A 19,459-nucleotide genomic window follows, 5' to 3' on the forward strand; every position below is an offset into this window, starting at 1 on the left:
CAGAGCTGTCAAAGTCCAACCAAGCACTAAATAACCCAAAAACCTTGGGGCAAACACTCCCCTATCCACGCTGATGGTGAAGCCCAGCAGCCCAGACTGCCCCTCTTTGGCTCTGAGCATCACCCAGCTGTGCAAAACCCAGGAGAAAGGAAAAAAAAGTGACTACTTTTGATAAACACTTGGAAAGGTGAGATGTGATGGCATTGTTGCTCCAGCAGTGGCACACAGCCCTTCTATTACTGAAGGGAAAAGGACAGGGGAGGTTGGAACAACCTGGAGCCACAAATCCAACTGGGCTGCTGGGCAAGGGAGAGGCTTCCCTCTGGCTTCCCTTCCAAGCTGGAAGCAGGAGAAGGCAGCAAAGCCCCCATCACACCTATCAATGAACCCCCAGCAGGGATTGGACACCACAGGCCACAGCTCCTAACACTCACCCTTGAACAGAAAGGCACAAGGATTTCTCTTTTAATACAAATTTGTTATTTTATTAAACAGGATTAAAAATCAACTATCCAGAATCCAAGCAACTTTTCCTCAGAAACAATTGTTGGAGAAAAATGACTCAAAACCTGTTTCTTACCACAATCATGTCCTTAAAAGTAATAGTTTATCTTTTGCTTTATAAAAGTAAGAAAATCACTCTCTCATCTTCATTTATCTATGTGTCTATATGCACCACATTCTTCAGAGATGAGTGTTTTACTCTGAAGACCAGCATGGAAGCCCAGAAAGAATGGAAACACTCCCAGCACACCATCCCTGCTGGCAGGGACTGGGCCAGTCCATGGGCTGTCCGTGGCAATGCTGACCATGGCCCCTTTGCAAAGGCAAACTTTTGGTACAGAATCTTTGGAGTGAGCATCTTGGCAGAGCCCTGGGATGCTAAAGCACACCACACACTCAGGTAAGAAAGCAATGGTCTCTTCTTCTCTGGATGCACAGCTCTATTGCTTATTGAGTAAAAACACTCTAATGCCATAAAATCACTAAGGAAATTTTGGTGAGTCTCCCTGTATAAATTCTACACCAAACTGAAGATTTGACTTCTAGCCAGTGTCATAATTGAGTGAGAGAAGCAATCAGATGGGACCCGAGTCAATGTGTGACATTGGGTCCAAGTTAATTTACTTATTCAGCCTTTAGAGTACCTAATGATTGAGTCAAATCAGAAAGAGGGCAGAATTGTTAAACCAGGCAATCAATCATGCTTTTTCCAAGCCCTAAACAAAGGTAAGAGGAAGATCAAACTGCAGTTCACAGGAGTTCTCCAAGATTAAAAAAGTGGGGAAGATCCCAGAAGGCAGATTTTGGCCTGAAGTGGTAAAATTATGTCCCAACTTGCCCTGCATGTGCAAGCATGGTCATGGCCAGCTGTGAGCACAGCTGGGGCCTGAGCCCAAGGTGTGCACTCTGCAGCAGTGACATTGGCAGGCCTGATACATGGGAGTTCTCTGCAAGAATGGATGCAAAACAAAATTGTATTTTGTATTAAATGCCCTTTGGACTTGTGCACTGGCAGGGGCGGCAGCTTGCGGCTTGTTCTTGTTCCAGTCTTGTTAGTACAAGACTAACCCTGGGTAAATAGAGCTGAGACCAGGCCCTCCCACACACAGGGACAAGAATAAAGCCTCTGTGTCTGAAAGGGCTGCCAGCACTAGCACGCCTCTGCCCTGGAAAGGTGAATTAAGCCAGGCCACAGCCAGAGCTCAAAGTGGATATTTCAGCACTGAGGCAAGGGCCAGGCAGGTCAGTGGGACAGGACAGGTAAAACAGGGAAAGAGGGAAGGAAAAAACCCCTAAGGGAGTTTGTTCTGTTTGCATTTGCAGCACAGAAAGCCCAGCAGATGGAGAAGGGAGGCAGGCCAGCAGGCAGAACCAGTCTGCTCGCACAGCAGCAGGACAGGAAGCTGGAGATCCATTCAGGAGACACTGTGGGCTACAGGTAGGTGTGTGTGATTGATGGTCTGATTCTGATGGGCACTGTGAGGGTCAGCACAGGGCTGCCAGCAACAGAGGCTGGCTCTGGGCACCCCCTGCCAGTGCTCCCACTGGCACACAGGAGAGCCAGGCTCTTGTGCAGAGGGGCCCCACTCCAGGCTGGCTCCAGGGACAGGTCAGGATGCATTGGGCACCATCCCATAGGCTTCATACAGCTTGCTGAGCAGCTCCTGCTTTTCCTTCTCGGGTAAGAAGCTGGACTGGGCTGCATTGATGTTCTGAGGAAGCAGAGGGGGAACACAGGGGCATTAGGACACATCAGACATGAACACACAGCTGTGCACATCCCAGCACCTGGCTCTGAGCAGCAACAGGCAAGGGAGGGCGTAAAGTTTCCACTCTCAGATTCATTGCCATGGCCTTATTTGATGCCAACTGCTCTGGCCCACCACTAGCAGCAGTCCCAGGAGAAATGAGACCAGCACAAAGCAAAGGCCTTTAAATACTCTGGAATTTTTGGGAGATGTACTTTGAGCCTGGTCCTACCTTCCTGCTTACAAGGCCAGAGCGGAATTTTCTGCTTCCCATTAAAAACTCTTCAGCTTATAAATAAAACCAGCAGGTTGTTCTGGGCTGCACTGACACACCAGCAGAGCACCCAGCCAAGGCTGACTTACAACTCTCTTGAACTCCTCTTCAGTGAATCCCATGTGTTTCTTCACAATGCCATAGTCCTTGTCAAGGGTGGAGTTGAAGATCAGGGGGTCATCTGTGTTTAGAGAATAGTTGGCACGATCCTTCTTAAATCTGCAAGGAAATCAGGTTGAACTGGTGTGCAGAGCACTGGCTGTGATACTGTGCACTTCTCAGGGTGAAATGCAGCAAAAGCAAAGACTTTGGGACTCCTGGAGAAAAGCACAGGGCTCAGCTTGTCCCCTCATGGCTCTGCACTGACCTGCCAGGAGTGGCTGGGCTGTAGCTTCTCGTGCCCCATAGCTCAGAGCAGGGCAGGAGAGACAGGGGAGCATCCCCAAGGGACCCCCACACCCCTCCAGCTGCACCAGGCTCTCCTGTGCCAAGGTACATGGATGTGCCACATTGTCCTACATAATTAGGACACTGTGCCTGAGCTATGTAAAGCAATAAAGCAGCTGTAACAACCCCAATCCTGGTTATTTGAGATTTCACATAATTGAGAAGTCTTACTGTATTACAGGGTGTTTGGTGAAGTCCGGAGGACATGCCCCAGTGAGATAACTGGACCAAGGACAGACCTGTTTGGGGGAGTTGAGCAGGAAAACCAGAATCAACCACATGCATCTGAACCCCAGCTGTGGACACAGATAGCTCAGCACTGGTAAAACCAGATCAGAGCTTTGTTCACAGCTGCCCCTCAGCACTGCTCTGACAGACCATTGTGTGTCCCAGGACAGGGATGCAAGGAGCCCACAGCACTGTGACAGGGCTGTGGGATGTTCCCCATGGCCAGTCAGTCACCAGCCCTGTGCCAATCACAGCTACAAAACCACCTGCATTAAGTACGTATTCCCTCTATTAGTGGATATCCCCGTTCTGGGGAAAAGCAAAAGAATTCCTTACGTGCACTGTAACTCCCAGGCATTCCTACCCACTAACCTGACTTGTTCTGGTACAGCAGCCTGATTTGTGGAAGGATGAGCCTTCAGGCTTGAGGTGTATAAATCAGTGAATAACCCCTCCAGAATTCATCCATGGCCACACAAGGATCCATTCTCTCTGCTGCATCCCTCCCACAAGCTGCTGCGCACACCAGTGCTCCCAGCAGACACACAGATTTGTCCCCAGCATTTTTCCTGTGCAGCTTTGGGCATAAACACAACATCACTGTACACATGGTCAGCACCTGGGTGTCAGGTCCTGTCTCTGGCTGTAGAACAGCCTGAGTGAGTGCTTGTTTTCCTCTCAGCATCTCCCTGGCTGTCACAGTCCCATGGCACATCCTTACCTCAAAATGCATCTTTGTTTTCAGCAGCTGCTTGTAGAGCTCAGGGTCCTCCAGGACGTGGTACCCATGGCCAACACGCTCGGTCTTCAGGACATAAACTGCCTAGAGAGCACAGGAGAAGCACTCAGAGCCTCAGGCACAGCTCAGCCCTGCCTGCCCAGAGCCCCCATCCCACTGCAGGTACAGCCACACCACCGAGCTGGCCCCTGGCATGTCCCTTTCCAGCCATCGGGTCAGATCTGTGCCCATGTCCCCAGGGTTCCCTCTGCTATGGATTTGGGGACAACATGGATGCCTCTGTGCCCTGAGGCAGGAGCTCCTCATACCTCCTTGACCATGGCAGCCGGGCCAGCCTCCCCAGCATGGACGGTGCGATGGATCCCACACCTCTCAGCTTCCTGCAAAACAAGGGACAACATCCTCCTGTGCCATCCCTGCAGCAAGGACAGCCAGCTCTGGGGCTGGCACTGCTCTCACTGCAAGGCTCCTGTGCCAAGAGCCCACAGATCACGAGCCTTGCGCTCCAAGGGCTGCAAGAGCTCTGTATGTCACACACAGAGACACTTAAAAATCCTGGTTATCTTCCACTGGAGCCCAGACAGGCTCTTCACGGGCTTTTAACCCTGGCTGAGTTCACCACTGCCTCCTCTCCAGACAGCAGCAAGCTCTGAGCTCCTCTTCCTCCACTCACCAGTCTTTCTGCATGAAACATGCAGCAGTTCCATGCTATGGAACTTCTACATTTTTGGCTACAGAGAGGCTTTCCCTTCCCTTGGAGCCACTGCAAAGGCTGAGGTTTGGGGAGAGCCTGGGATCAGGCTCCTGAAGCCATTCCAGTGTTTGCACTTGAGATGATCAGATAAAAGCCCTGCAAATGTGCAGTTTCTGCTCTGCTCCTCAGTCATTTCTGCCAGACTGGAAAGGCCAGTCTCTTCCACCCCTGGCTGTGGTTTCACCAAGCCCCAGGAGCCAACAGCAGAGGGGTGGGGGTTGCTTTGGGCTCCATGGAACTCATGTCACACTCACAGAGTGCCAAGCCCCAGCTTTGAGGCCATGTTTTAGCAATGATGCCTGCCATTAATCACTTAGGAAATATAAACAAATGCTTTTTCTATTTAACTGAATGTTTTTAATAGCTGCAATGAATTTATAAGCTGTCCCAGCTGTTTTACAGTTTGAAAAGCATCCCTTCACCCACACCCCCTCAATATATATTCTTCTAGTAATTTCTTTTTAAAATCTTATTCCACAAACCTCATAAGCCTTCTTATGCTCAGCATAATCCTCCACCGTCAGAGTCCCATCTCCAGCCAGGTCAACACCCACTACAGAGTCATTCTGGTACTTCTTGCAGAGCTCCACCACCTCTGGAGACCAGCCTGGGAGAGGCAGCAGCAGCATTCAGGAGGAAGCATTCATAGGGTCAGCCCTTCAGCATCTTTCTAAACAAATCCTGGTTCTATAACTAGAGGGCAAGAGCTATTTTCTTTAGTCTTTCCCAAAATTTGATGCTCAAAAAGAAAGCTAGCAAACTCCTAGGAAGGTCTGTCATCTCTCTGATCTTCAGGCAGATAAAAGCTGTCAACTGATCAGTCTGTTGTCAGTGAAAGGGAAATTAAATGCATTCACCAGCTATTAAACTGCTCCCATCATGTTTTTCTGCTCACTTCAAGCAGGGGAAAATTAATTTAAAAAATTCCAAGCAGTGGTGACTGCTGTAGTAGCTGGAGGTTAAGATGAACTGCACTGCCCTGGGGCTGTAACATGATGTGTTGGAGAAATCCCCCAACTCCTGAGCTCTCATCCCCTCCCTGGCTGGGCAGGGTGAGGGTAAAGGCTGGAACTGCCCCACCAGATGAGCTGTGCCAGGGAGGAGATTGGGCTGGGAAGGGTCTCTGGGGGGCCCTGTGCTGCAGCCATCCCTGTCCTGTTGCATCCTTGACTCTCCCAAGGATTCTACTCCTGATAGGAAGGAGCTGAAATTTTATCTATTTGCCAGCAGGGACAAAGAGACTAACAAGTGGCCAACAGCTGCTTGAGAGCTCTGTGATAAGGACAGATATCCTCTGAGAGAGAGACTGCATCTACCACCTCACATAGCACTTAACCACTGCAGAAGGCCAAGAAACAGAGAGAAACATTTGAGTTAATAATTGACAGGCACCTGCTGTGTACAGAAAATCCCCAAATCATATGAACACACCAGGATGATGTGTGCAACTTCATCATCTAGTTTTTCCACCATTTTGTAATTTGCTGGGTTAGAGTCATTCTTTTATTAACAAACTTAATATGAGTCAGTTCTGGCTGGTATCTCTGCCTTTCTCTCATCAGTTCATTAATTACAGGGTGGCCTCTCAGTGTGCAGCACATCCTGAATGCACTGCTAAAGACTTTTATCAAGCACACCATTGGATCTGGGTATCAGCTGGGACACAGGTATGAGAATGCCACCTCTGCTGGTTGCAGCAGCAATCCCTCCTGCAGGGCAGTGCAGGCTGCACACACCCTTGGGTGCTCCTGGCCTTTGGGCAGGGAGCAGAGACCACAGCTGCCCCAGGAGAGCACAGAGGAGCCCCTTTTGTCTCTCTAGCAAGGCACAACCAGTTAGGATACTGGTTGTACCCACAGACCCCCACTCCTGCATATAGCAGAGCTTTGCCCTACAGTGAAGGAGCAGAGACCCCCAGAGACCCCCAGCACTGACTGGTGCTGCACCAGCCCCACAGACTGGGGCTCTCTCCACATCCTGCAGGGCCCCAGCCCCAGGGACATCCCCCCACCCCTCAGGGAAGGGAGCAGAGCAGCAGGGCAGCTGCAATACATTACTTGGCATATGGCTCATGCAGCATAGAATAGACCTGGCTTTGATGTGGAAATCCCTCTCTCCATCCTTCAGTCCCTGATTAACGAGCTGAACCACTTCATCTGGAGTGAGGTCCCCCCTGCAGGGAAGAAAAGCCATCAGCAAGAGGCCACACACTTGCCAGGGAGGCAGGCAGGTCCAGCCCAGCAGCCCCACAGCAGGACAGGCTGCCCCAGGTTCCACTTGCCCAGGGAGATCACCCAGAGCCCTTTTACAGCCCTGCCACAGCCACATTTACCTGGTACAGGTGTAACCCCTGGGCCACTGCAGCAGGCACAGATGACACCAAGATTTAGAAAGGCCTTGGGGAACTGGGTGTCCATCCTGCCTGAGCAGAGCAATCCCCTCTTTGCCAGAGCATCTCATTGGAGCACACAATTCTCTGCAAGCCCAGGGCTCTGCACCCACCACAGCACACTCTGCAGGGGCCCCAGAGCCCAGCACTGATTTAATGAGAGGCACATACCACAGAGGGGATGTCATGAGAGGAAGGGATCAGAGCAGCAGCCCCCTCCAACACCAGCCACCACCTCTGCCAGCTCAAACTCCATTCTGTGTCAGGCAGTCCCTATGGGCACATTCCTTTCCCTCTCACAGGGAAGGCCTTCAGCCAGAAGGTTGAGCACAGAACTCAGTGCCCAGAGCAAGGGACATTAAAACACTGCAGCACACAGAGGTGTTCAAGGTGAAAAACTCTGCTGATGGGAGAGGTGGAGGCATGCTGGCTCTCACTGCATGGAGGAGAAAGGAGGTTTGCTACAGCAGCCTTTGAAGGCACAGTGGCTGACTGGCATGGGGATGCCTTCTCCATGCCCACCCAGCAGCTCCCAGCTCCCCAGGATCACTCACTCAGCTTGTCCCCAGGGGATGGGATCCACACCAGAGTTGGCCAGGAAGTGAGGGCTGTACCGAACCTCCACATAGGCAACTCCTTCCTTGGCTTTGGTCTCCACAAACTCGTAGGCAATTCTCCTCACTGCCTCACGGTCACCCCTGCAGGGATGGCAGTGCCACTGTCACCCTCAGGGCCCACAGGGCACCTCCAAGGCTGATCCTGACAGGGGTTGAGGGGGGAAAAGCAGAAAGCAGGGTACTTACGCAATGGCAGGCATGTAGTAATTAAATTTCTCTAGAAACAGGGCAAGTGTCAGTGGTGTGTCACAGCTGACATGCTTCATGAGCTCCTCAACAGTGTTCCCAGGGAGAGGGATGCCTCTTTTCCTGGAAACAAAGCCACATGTTACTGACAGGGAAGGTTATCCCATTTTTAATCAGCCCATTGTACACACCAACTGCATCCAAAGCTGGCAGCATCAACCATCATCTCCTCACAGGAAAGATCCAGCACACCCTATCCTTCCAAAAGCTCCTCACGGATGGAGCCCTGAACATCAGCAGAGAGGAAGGCAATCCAAAACACAGGCAAAGCACAAACAAACCCAAATACAAGCCCAGGCTGACCCAGCAGGAACACAGCCACGGCACATTTTAAGCTTAAGAAGGAGTTCATCTAAAGGGGCTCTGGATTATTTCTTGGCACCTCCTAGACCTCGCAGCAGAATTGTCAAAATTCTTCAGAAGAGTTTTCCATTCATGCAGGCTCAAAGGATTAAAAAACCAAGGAGATGCTCCAGGGCCTGGGATCACACCGGCAGAAGTGTTGTGGCCCATGGGTTTAGTGCCAGCAGCTCCTGAGAGGGAGCTGCTTCCTGAGCCCAGCATCCTGGTGGCATCTCCAGTGACAGGAACAGCTCTCACACAGGAACAAAGGGCAACAACTGCTCTCACTGAAGGGACACACACACTAATCCCCACGTAAATGCCTCCAAGAGGGAAGAGCCACCTTTCCCAGGAGCAGCTGGAATTCTGAGTGGGTGAAGGTGTTCCTGGTGAGGGGACAGCTGAGATACAGCAGGGAGCTGCCAGCCAAGGGTGCTGCAGCTCTCTGGGCAAGCTTTGCCATCTCCCCACCCTCTGGTACCCTGCACAAGCCAAAACAAATTTGAAATAATAACCAGACATTTGTTTTTAATCCCCTTTCCTGCCACAATGAATTACAGCTGACTGATGGGAGAGCTCTGCTAATAGAGACAAAACACCAGAGCCAGCTGCAGTGCTGCCCTGCCAGCAGCCATCCCCATGAGCCATGCAGGGACACAGTCCAAAGGACCCTGCTCCTGGCCTTGGAAAACATTGCTCCTGCCCCACTCAGGCAGCAAGGAAAGCAGCCCCATGCTCAGCCCTCACATGCAATCTGCACAGATTAAGTTGCAGGGAACACTCACTGCTGCCAAGGCATCGGTTTTCCTCCCTGCCTTGCCCTTTCCATGGCACTCACACCTCAGTCTCTGCTCCAGGAGCCGACCTGCACCTTCCTCCACCTGCCCCAGCAAAGTTTCCTACAGCAAAGCCACCTCCCTGACCTGCTCCATGTGCTTGCTGAGGCAGTGCCTTCCTGCAGGCACCAGTGGCAGTGCTTTGGGATGATCCACACTGGAACCACGCCTCTGCATGGGGAGACCTGGTGCATCATGCCAGTGTGGCTTTTGGGGCTGCTGCTGCCCCTCCTTGTAGGTGGGATCCTTCTTGCAGCAAAGTCGCCAGAGGGGAACGTGTTTGTCCTCACTGCCACCTCGGTGTCCTGCCCAGAGCTCCCTCCAGCCACGGGCAGCACCGTGCACACCGTGCCACCACAGAAAGGGCACCTCTCCTGGGGACACCCAGGCCCCACGAGGGGTCTGTCACACCTCTGAGCCCTCTGGCTGAGCAGGAATGATGCAAAGGCTGACCCAGACCTGACAGAATTGGAGACAAGGTTTCTAGAAACAGCTCAGTTCAGCAGTGCACTGCCCATGGGGGCCTGTGCATCCCAGCAGCTTGGGCTTCTGTCTACACGGTCAAACACCACCCAGCAAAATTATGTCCAGCTCTTTACCTTTAAAAATAGACCACAAGCAGCATTTCCTACCCAGGCTGAGGTTATGAAGGCAGTCAGTCCCCTACAGCCTTCTGCACTGCCCCAGAGGTTTGTGTGTGAGTGCAAGTTTCAGAGCCCATGAATAGCACAGCCTTGCTCCACCCCAGGGCTGGCAGCTCAGGGGGTGCCAGGGCTGTTTAAAAATAAGAGGGAGCTCAGCACACGCTCAGGCAATGAAGGTTTCTGCCCTAAGAAAGGATCCTGGCACAGGATCCCCAGACAGCCAGTGCCTCCTGGGTGTCAGGGCTCCTGCAATTCCCCTAGGGCACTACACTGGCATTTTCTGTTTGCAGGCAGAGGGACCCAGCACAGCCCCAGGGAGTCAGCACCAGCTCTCCTGTTCACTTGGAGCTGCATTCCAGCCCTGCAGCCCAGCAGCAGGAACCCTGAGCTCACCATGCCAGCATCCAGCAAGCAAATGGGATGGACAGCCCTGACCCACACTCCTTTCTCTGACAGTGCAGCAAAAAGTATGGCCAGGGCTGCAGAAAGAACAGTCCTCCCTAGGACTGCACTGCCTTGCAATCTGCTGGGCTCACAGGATGCTAGAACAAGTTCCCATCCTCCTCCCCAAAGTACCAGAACTGACTTCCTCCCCAAAATACCAGAGCTGTGCCTAAGAGCCATTTACTGAAATCCTTACCATTGCCACCTTCTTGGTGTGAGAGTATCAGTGACAGCTGGAGGAAATCTTGTTTGTTTTGCCTACAAATGTGGAGCCAGGCCCTGGCACAGGTTAATCATTCACCCCGTGCTTCCCACACAACCCACACTGAAGGAAGATGCACGTGGGCTCTGTCAGGGAAACAACCTCTCTCTGAACCCCTGCCAGGTGCTTCCCTGGGCCAGCCCCACACCAGTGAGACTCCCTGCTTGCTGCACCAGGCACACAGCCTGGGATTCAAATGCCCATGGCAGCAGGGCAGGCAAGGCCACCCAAGCTGGCTTTTCCTCCCAAACCATGTAGCAGCAGCACCACCACCAACACAACACTCCCAGCCTGCTGCCATTCCACTTGGCCTTGTGAGGAGGAATGTGGAAAAAGAAATGAGACTGCAGCACCTCTGCTGTGTCATGGGTACATTTCAAAGGCTGGCAGCTCTTTATGAGACATCTTCTGCACTTCTCTCATAGTGCTCCTCTGAGCTTGCCCAGCTCCCAAACCCACCTCAGTCCCATTCCTGCTGCCTGGGAAGCCCCCCTGTCTTTTGGGGTGTGCTCAGTGCCCTCACACTGGGCAGGTCTGGGCAGAGCCAGAAGCAGCAGCAGCCAGGTTTGCTGCCTCAGGAGCTCCTCTGTCACAGACAGCAGCAGCAGAAGGGAGGATGCCTTTGCACTGCAGCTCCCAGAGCTGATCTCCCCCCACAACTCACTTGCCAAAGTACAGGATGGTCTCTGGTCTGATGGCTCCATCCAGGTGGACGTGAAGCTCCACCTGCAATGGGAGAAATGGGTCAGGCACTCTTGAGCTGCAACAATAATTCAGACAGAAGTAACTGGTGCTCAAATGGGTATAAATGTACCCAAGACAGGGACAAAGTCATGACACATCAACATTTTTTAAATATAATCATTATGAAATTTATTTTTCAGTATCTATGTATTGTCTAAGTATTTTGCTGCAGCTCACACATTTAATGAATCTTTAGAAATTTATCCTATTTACAGTAATTTTGAGGAACTGCCCTATCCTTATTTAGAGTTCAGGAGGAGTGAAAAAAGCAAACTCCAGACACCTTGACTTTCCAGCACACTTCCTCCCTGAAATCACAGGAAGCCAAACCCTAATTAATTTGCTAAGAGTCATTACATGAAAACTTTGACCTCAGTTCCAAGAGTCAGCTCCTGATGGGTTGTTAGTTACATGGTATTATCAGGGTTTAGAGGCTCTCTAATCCTACACAAGGGGTCACAAAGGTGCTGTAAAAAAATAATGATAACAAGTTGCCCCATAGAGATAACAAGGTTTCAAAATAACACACTTAAATTTTTACCCATTAAAAATAGTACAGTAACTCATGTCTTTTCACTCTGAAGCCCTATTTCCCCATTATTGTTGAAACTTTGAATTTTGGAGAAGGAGAGCCAGAAAAGCAAAAGCAAGCTTTTCCCATTAGCCAGCTGGGGCTTTCAGAGGAACATGACAAATGTGATTTGGAAGTCGAACTGGGAAGGAAAATATTAGCTGTAAAATGTTTCAGCTAGATATCCATCTTTCCAGAACTGTTTTCTTTAAGGTAACAGAATAGCTTACAAAGTACATATTTGATTTTACTGTATTTTTAAATGAAACTGTAGATTAGAAACTTAAAACAGAAGGATCTTTTAAGTTATAACATCATGGACATTTAGTTATAACACCCGTGCATTTTCCTGCATAGATGAGAGCTGCAGGTGCCAAGGGTAAGAAAGGAGTAGGACTCAGAAGAGGACTGGATATTTGCATGGATAACTGACCTACCCAGGGTTACTAATTCCAACCCAAAAACCCTCTGGTGTCAGGGCAGATATCAAACAATAACTACCAAGGAGCTGGGAGAAAACTGAGTAAGCAGTGCCTGCCAGTGCCCAGGAGCAGGTGAGGTGAGCTCCTGGCACAGGGCTGGCAGTGCCCATCTCTGGGGCTGCACGGGTGCCCAGGAGCTCACTCCATGCCCACACACACCCTGCACACCTGCCCTGCAGGCACAGCGCCTGCCTCACTGCCAGGGCTCCCACTGGCCGCTCCTGCTGCAAAAGGCAGGGCAGGGACAGGGCTGGGGCTCAGGCCACCCCCTCATGACGGCCACCAAGCTGCCACCCAAACACTGCTGGGTGCAAAACGCAGCTGGGGCAGGCTGAGCATAGATCAAACTGCTGGTGGCAATCAGCTGGTCCAGGGTCAGGGATACACCCACAGCCACCACTGACAGCAGATTGTAAAAACACACCCCTGCCACTGCTCCTACCCTCAAGATACCAGCTCAACCTACACAGAGGAAGATTTTTAGAAGGGCAAAACCTGATCTTTCCCCTCTCCTTGAGTTATGCAATCCTGCTTACGAGGACTAAGTGTCCTGCAAAGCAGCAAATAAAATAACAGCATACAAACATGGTCTGCATTGCCAGATGTAGATGCCTGGCATGTTTTCCACTCTTGAGCTCCAATTCTTATTTCAAAACCATGCAAGATCCACTCCTTGAGGTATTCAACAGCCCTCAAGTCTTTCTGATGGAGTTACAGGCTTGAAATTTCCTCACATTGGATTTAAAATCAAAGCAACCTGAACCTGTTGAGGTCTTCTACCTCAAACACTTTTCAAGTATTTCCTGCAAGAACATCCCAACATGACATTCCCATCAGTGAGAAAGCAGATTCCATGGCACCTTCACCTATGTAAGTCACCTCCTCCTGCCTCTTCTGCAGGTGCCATGCTTGTAAAGCAGCAAGTGCCTCTCCAATACCAGCAACAGGCTCTTTGTCCCCTGCCAGCCTTTTTTTTGGGTCTGGAGACACTTAAACCAAGTGCTAAGAAACCCTTGTGCAATGTTGCTCAACCCAAAAAGTTTTGGCTTTCTGCCAGATCAGTGCTTGAGAGCAGAGTTTGAACTCTCCTATGCTGTGTAGATGGCCAAAGGACATCCAAGAGCAGATGGAAGTGCCTACAGGCCTCCAGATAAAGATGCAATCAGCAGAGGCAAAACCCAGCACTTTATCTGCCCCTGGGCACCTTGCTCACAAACCTTGAGGGTTTCCAGGTCCGTGGGAGGCTGCTCCCTGCAGATTACATTGCAGCTCTCTTCCTGCTGTGTTTGTTTCGGGTAAACAAGGCACAAGTCTTTTCCACATACAAACGGGTTACATGACCTTGCCTTAAGCCAAAGAAAGTACCCAGATAAGGATGAAAGAGTTTTCTCTGAGCTGTGGCTCCAGGGGACGATGCCTGAGCAAGCAGAAATCAGGTGAATGCAGGAGTCCAGTGCTCCTTCCAGAGCTCTCTGTTCCTCAGTACACAGCTCCATGTGCATGTGCTCTCACACCCCAAACCTTCTGATTTATTTGTAGAGAAAGCACGAGCACACACATTGTATTGGGATCTCAACAGCTGGTGAAGGATCTGAACAGCACCACAGGCTGCGGGGAGCACCGGGCCCGGCCAGCGCAGCGCCCGGCCGGGACCGCGGGGTGACAGCGGGGGCACCGAGCGCTGACCCGGGGCACATTCCCAGAGAGGGCACGGCCGGGCCGCAGCTCCGGCCGGGGCAGCCCCGGGCTGCGGGGAGCAGGAGCGGCCGCCTCGGCACCGGGCACGACACCTCAGCACCGGGCACGGCACCTCAGCACCGGGCATGGCACCCCCGAACCGGGCACGGCCCCTCAGACACGGGCACGGCACCTCAGCACCGGGCATGGCACCCCCGAACCGGGCACGGCCCCTCAGACACGGGCACGGCACCTCAGCACCGGGCATGGCACCCCCGAACCGGGCACGGCCCCTCAGACGCGGGCACGGCCCCTCAGACACGGGCACGGCACCTCAGCCCCGGGCACGGCCCCTCAGACACGGGCACGGCCCCTCAGACACGGGCACGGCACCTCAGTACCGGGCATGACACCCCCGAACCGGGCACGGCCCTTCAGCCCCGGGCGCGCCGCGTTCGCTCCCGTTCGCAGCGCCTCGGTGCCGGTGCACGCCCCGTTCCCGGCCCTGCGCCTCCGGCAGCGCCGCCAGCCCACCTTGGGTCCCTCGAAGATTCTCCGTGCCTGCTCCATGCCGCCGCTGCCGCCGCCGCCGCCGTCGTTGCCGCTCCGCGCCCGCCCCGCTGGCCCGGGCCCGCCCGGCCCGCCCCGGCCCGCCCCGCGCACGCCGGCACCAGGGCAGGCAAAGGGCGACGGAGCGCTTCGGCTGAGGGGAGACGCTGGAGTTAACTGTTTATCTTTTGCATTTTTAGGGAAAATTACAGGCAGCAAAGTAGGGGTAAAACTGATCTTGGAAGTTATTCCAATGCTTATTTCCCAGGAACTGTATTTAAACCTGTTCCCTTTCTCTTGCCCCCAGTAGTTAATACCAGCTGTGTGTCAGGGCTGCTGACACCTGAAAACAGCTTTCCAAAAATATTAAGAATATTTATGCTAGGCTTAGATCTTAAAAAAGGTTCCCCCTGCAAGTGACAGCCACTGTCACTGACTGTGCTGAAAGACCAGGGGCACTGCCTTAATCCAGCCACATCCTCATCTGCAGAGCTGCTGAGCACAGGGATGCTCCCAGCCCTTCTTTCCAGCTGAACACGGGCATGCCAGAGCTGTCAAAGTCCAACCAAGCACTAAATAACCCAAAAACCTTGGGGCAAACACTCCCCTATCCACGCTGATGGTGAAGCCCAGCAGCCCAGACTGCCCCTCTTTGGCTCTGAGCATCAACCAGCTGTGCAAAACCCAGGAGACAGGACAGGGACTACTTTTGATAAACACTTGGAAAGGTGAGATGTGATGGCATTGTTGCTCCAGCAGTGACACACGGCCCTTGTGTTACTGAAGGGAAAAGGACAGGGGAGGTTGGAACAACCTGGAGCCACAAATCCAACTGGGCTGCTGGGCAAGGGAGAGGCTTCCCTCTGGCTTCCCTTCCAAGCTGGCAGCAGGAGAAGGCAGCAAAGCCCCCATCACACCTATCAATGAACCCCCAGCAGGGATTGGACACCACAGGCCACAGCTCCTAACACTCACCCTTGAACAGAAAGGCACAAGGATTCCTCTTTTAATACAAATTTGTTATTTTATTAAACAGGATGAACAATTTAAACAGTCCAAAATCCAAACAAGCAACTCTTCATCAGAAACAATTGTTGGAGAAAAATGACCCAAAACCTGTTTCTTACCACAATCATGTCCTTAAAAGTGATAGTTTATCTTTTGCTTTATAAAAGTAAGAAAATCACTCTCTCATCTTCATTTATCTATGTGTCTATATGCACCACATTCTTCAGAGATGAGTGTTTTACTCTGAAGACCAGCATGGAAGCCCAGAAAGAATGGAAACACTCCCAGCACACCATCCCTGCTGGCAGGGACTGGGCCAGTCCATGGGCTGTCCGTGGCAATGCTGACCATGGCCCCTTTGCAAAGGCAAACTTTTGGTACAGAATCTTTGGAGTGAGCATCTTGGCAGAGCCCTGGGATGCTAAAGCACACCACACACTCAGGTAAGAAAGCAATGGTCTCTTCTTCTCTGGATGCACAGCTCTATTGCTTATTGAGTAAAAACACTCTAATGCCATAAAATCACTAAGGAAATTTTGGTGAGTCTCCCTGTATAAATTCTACACCAAACTGAAGATTTGACTTCTAGCCAGTGTCATAATTGAGTGAGAGAAGCAATCAGATGGGACCCTGTCGCAGACATTTTTTCACAGAAATCCTTTCTTTCAGATTTCTGCATTTTCTGGGAGGCCAGAGGCCCCAGAAGATGAATGTAAACAGTTGTTATCAGCTGCTGTGGAATGCAACAGGGGCCTCTGTCATTGGTCTCATGTGCATGTTTATAATTAAGGGCCAATCATCAGTGCAAGCTAGGGAACTGAGTCCCTGGACACAACTTTGTTTGAGATTCTTTCCTTTCTATTCTTAGCTTAGCAGCATCTGCAACTTCTCTCTTTATTCTATTTAGTATAGTCATAATGTATTTTATATCATATATCAATAAATCCAGCCTTCTGATCAAGCAACAAGATTCACCGTCTCTCTCTCACCAGCAGCGACCCACTCAGGCGCTGTAACATCTGGTGACCCCTCGTGTCAGAGCAAAAATTAATTTGATAAGACCAGAGGAGCAAAATTGCTGCACTGGGTAAAAATCCTGTATGTGTAGCATTTGATGGTTGCTTTGAAGCGACCACAGAAGTGGATTCAAGCCAAGAACTGAAGATCCTGATTTGGACAGAGTTCACAGCCAAGGCTAACCACAACAGAACCTTCTTCTGGAAAACCGTCAGGAAAGATGATGGAAAAGAGCAGCAGACCTGTGGAGCTGGCCAGAGCAAGCTGGACTCTTTCAAAAGGTACTGTGGGCTTTTCTATCCCTGATGAACCAGCCCTTCGTAGCTTGTGGCTGTTTGTATGGCAGACACATGCCTTGCCAGAAGAGATTCAATTCTCCCCTTCAGAGGAGAAACTTATAGCCCTCTGGAACCATTGGTCTAGAGAAGATGGTTGCTTTTTGTCAGAAACAGATCTCTATAAATTCTTTAGATGGGCAAAGCTTTTTGGGTTCTTTACTGATGTCCTGTACGCTTTAGATGCTTTTGTCTGGGAGTGCATGGACTCCATTTTCCAGTTCGTCTGGAGCCAGGGACGTGTCCTGCCTTCTATCTACCCAGCATTTATACAGCTTTTCCCACTTCTGAAACGCAGAACAGCTTGTTTCCAATGGATTTCTAATTGTTATGGCCAGGCACCGTTTCCCCCCTCCTTGGCAGAAGACCCGGTGGGTGATGACTTTGGGCTTTTCCCCCCGCCCTGCTTCGCGGCGGGGGGGGCTGAAACTTCGCTGGGCGAAGAAGTTTTTTTCACTCTTGCTCCGGAGCATGCTCAGATGGAGTTTTCTCCTTCCCCCCCTTCTCTCTCTCCGGGGGGATGGGAGTGGCCGCTCAAGCCAGCGCCGGCCTCTCAGACTCCGCCTTCAGACATGGGGGCGGCACCGGTCTCTGAGGTTTCTCCGGTCCTGCCAGCTCCGCCTCTCCAGGAGATCCCGTCTCCGCCTCTCCAGGCTGTCCCGCCCGCGGTTTCACCGGCCTCCCCGCCCCCTGAGCTGTTGCTAGGCAACGACGAGGATGCGTCTCCAGCTTCCGGCTCAGCGTCGGAGAAGGCAGAAGAGACAGCACTTCCTGTGCTTGAGCTGTTGCTAAGCAACAGCGATGCTCCGCCGCTTCTCCCGGCTCCGCTGCTGCCTGTGCCGTGCCTGCCGCCGCTTTCAGAGCCAAGGGACGCAGCAACAGCGTGTTCCCGCGCATCCCCGCCGCCTCAAGGCGAGACAGTTCCTGTTCAGGATGGGGCTGAAAACGGCGCTGAACCTGCGGGACCCTCCGAGCAGCCCGCGGCTGATCCCACTCTCAGCGCGGTTCCCTCCCCAGTTCCGGCCCCCCCCTCGCCGCTCGGACTGGCCGCTCCAGCGGCTCTGGCGTTGTCGGAGGCTCTGTCCTCCGTGTCGGCGTCAGAGACTGCCATGGCACCGGCGGCTGGTTCGAGCCCGGACCGTCCTGAACCGGCCGCCCCAGCAGCTGCCCCGGCCGCGGGTCTCTCCTTCGGTGGAGCGGGGGCTGCCCGCCAGCTGACTCTTGCGGCAGCCCGGCTGCCGGCTTTCAAGCTCGGTGGTTTGGGGGGTGGTGTTTTGGTTGCTGTCCCATGGAGGCTGCCGCCTCTCCTGCGTCCTAGTGGCATGGGGGGGCAGGTGCATCCCGAGAGCCCTGCCTCTGATCCCCAGCCCGGAGGGGGTGGGGGTGATGCCATGAAGCGGATGGAAGACAGACCCCAGATGGCATTGCTGGGGAAGGCTTCTATTTCCCTGCTGCTGGCATGCCTCAGTGGTTTTGGGGAAAGGAAGCATCTCACTACCCGTGCTGCCACTGTGCTGGCAGCAGGGTTCAGGCCTGCGGGAATGCAGAGCCTCTGTCATGGGTTTGGCCTGGGCCATTGGGCTGAGAAAGTTTCTGGGCCAGGGCCAGCATTTGGCCTCCTGATGTTTCTGGGGGTTGTGGTCTATCCGACAGGCCCTGGTCCCCCTTTGTGAGCCAGTTTTGGGGTTCCTGGTCCAGCATGGGCCAGGGCCCCCAGGGCCTTTCCTTCTCTGGCACTGCTCTGCTCGGCTTCTGCTCTTTTGCTTCTCGATCAAAAAAAAAAAAAAAAAAAAAAAAAAAAAAAAAAAAAAAAAAAAAAAAAAAAAAAAAATTTAAAATTAAATAAAAAAGATTGAAAATAGCGGGCAGCGGCTCTGAAGCACTGAAGCACTGAAGGGCCAGAAAAGGACATTCCAAAGTTGTTCAAATTGTTTGAAATTGTGTTATGACTGTCAATGGTTTTTTGATAACTATTGATGGAACTCTTTTGCAGCAAGTTTGTTTTCAGGACCAAAAAGGACTCTCAGATGTCCAAAAGAAACAACTTCAGCTGATGGACTGTTCCTGAAACTCAGCTGCATGGACTTGAATTCTCTTTGCATTGTTTTTTGCATTTTCTTAGATTGTAGGATTGTTTTTAGTGATTTGTTAGTATTGTATATTTTACAGGTGAAGAAATTTCCTGTTCATTCCACATCAGCATTTTTTTTTATTTTATACAATTTAGAAAGGTGAGATGTCGCAGACATTTTTTCACAGAAATCCTTTCTTTCAGATTTCTGCATTTTCTGGGAGGCCAGAGGCCCCAGAAGATGAATGTAAACAGTTGTTATCAGCTGCTGTGGAATGCAACAGGGGCCTCTGTCATTGGTCTCATGTGCATGTTTATAATTAAGGGCCAATCATCAGTGCAAGCTAGGGAACTGAGTCCCTGGACACAACTTTGTTTGAGATTCTTTCCTTTCTATTCTTAGCTTAGCAGCATCTGCAACTTCTCTCTTTATTCTATTTAGTATAGTCATAATGTATTTTATATCATATATCAATAAATCCAGCCTTCTGATCAAGCAACAAGATTCACCGTCTCTCTCTCACCAGCAGC

General features: G+C 51.7%; 1 protein-coding gene across 2 annotated transcripts; it reads right to left on the bottom strand.

Annotated features, from left to right (window-relative positions):
- Nucleotides 1-1,498: 1,498 nt before the first annotated feature.
- Nucleotides 1,499-14,529, bottom strand: LOC128935969 (adenosine deaminase-like). Of its 2 annotated transcripts, XM_054274611.1 has the most exons (11): nucleotides 14,483-14,529; nucleotides 11,139-11,200; nucleotides 7,887-8,009; nucleotides 7,638-7,781; nucleotides 6,752-6,867; nucleotides 5,177-5,301; nucleotides 4,249-4,320; nucleotides 3,923-4,024; nucleotides 3,145-3,212; nucleotides 2,616-2,745; nucleotides 1,499-2,216 (listed from the first exon to the last, which is right to left on the bottom strand). In XM_054274611.1, exons 1-11 carry the CDS (start codon nucleotides 14,516-14,518, stop codon nucleotides 2,115-2,117), a joined length of 1,080 nt encoding a protein of 359 aa, XP_054130586.1. In that variant the 5' UTR covers nucleotides 14,519-14,529; the 3' UTR covers nucleotides 1,499-2,114. The 2 variants fall into 2 exon arrangements, with proteins under 2 accessions (XP_054130586.1, XP_054130587.1); XM_054274612.1 differs by lacking the exons at nucleotides 6,752-6,867; nucleotides 7,887-8,009; nucleotides 11,139-11,200; nucleotides 14,483-14,529 and having other exon boundaries at nucleotides 7,638-7,710.
- Between the last annotated feature and the right edge of the window lie 4,930 nt (nucleotides 14,530-19,459).

The sequence above is a fragment of the Melozone crissalis genome, unplaced genomic scaffold (assembly GCF_028551555.1).
Source record: "Melozone crissalis strain CALT ecotype California unplaced genomic scaffold, PUWL_Pcris_2 ptg000017l_1, whole genome shotgun sequence".
NCBI classification, from domain to species: Eukaryota; Metazoa; Chordata; class Aves; order Passeriformes; family Passerellidae; genus Melozone; species Melozone crissalis.

Bases quoted from the DNA above. Each gene is read 5' to 3' on its own strand.
- LOC128935969 (XM_054274611.1), bottom strand. From the start codon at position 14,518: ATGGAGCAGGCACGGAGAATCTTCGAGGGACCCAAG. The intron at 4,321-5,176 runs GTTTGTGGAATA...CTTGTTTTGCAG, and splicing joins AGCATAAGAAGGCTTATGAG to GAAGCTGAGAGGTGTGGGAT. The intron at 3,213-3,922 runs GTAAGGATGTGC...TCCCCCAAACAG, and splicing joins AAACAAAGATGCATTTTGAG to GTCTGTCCTTGGTCCAGTTA.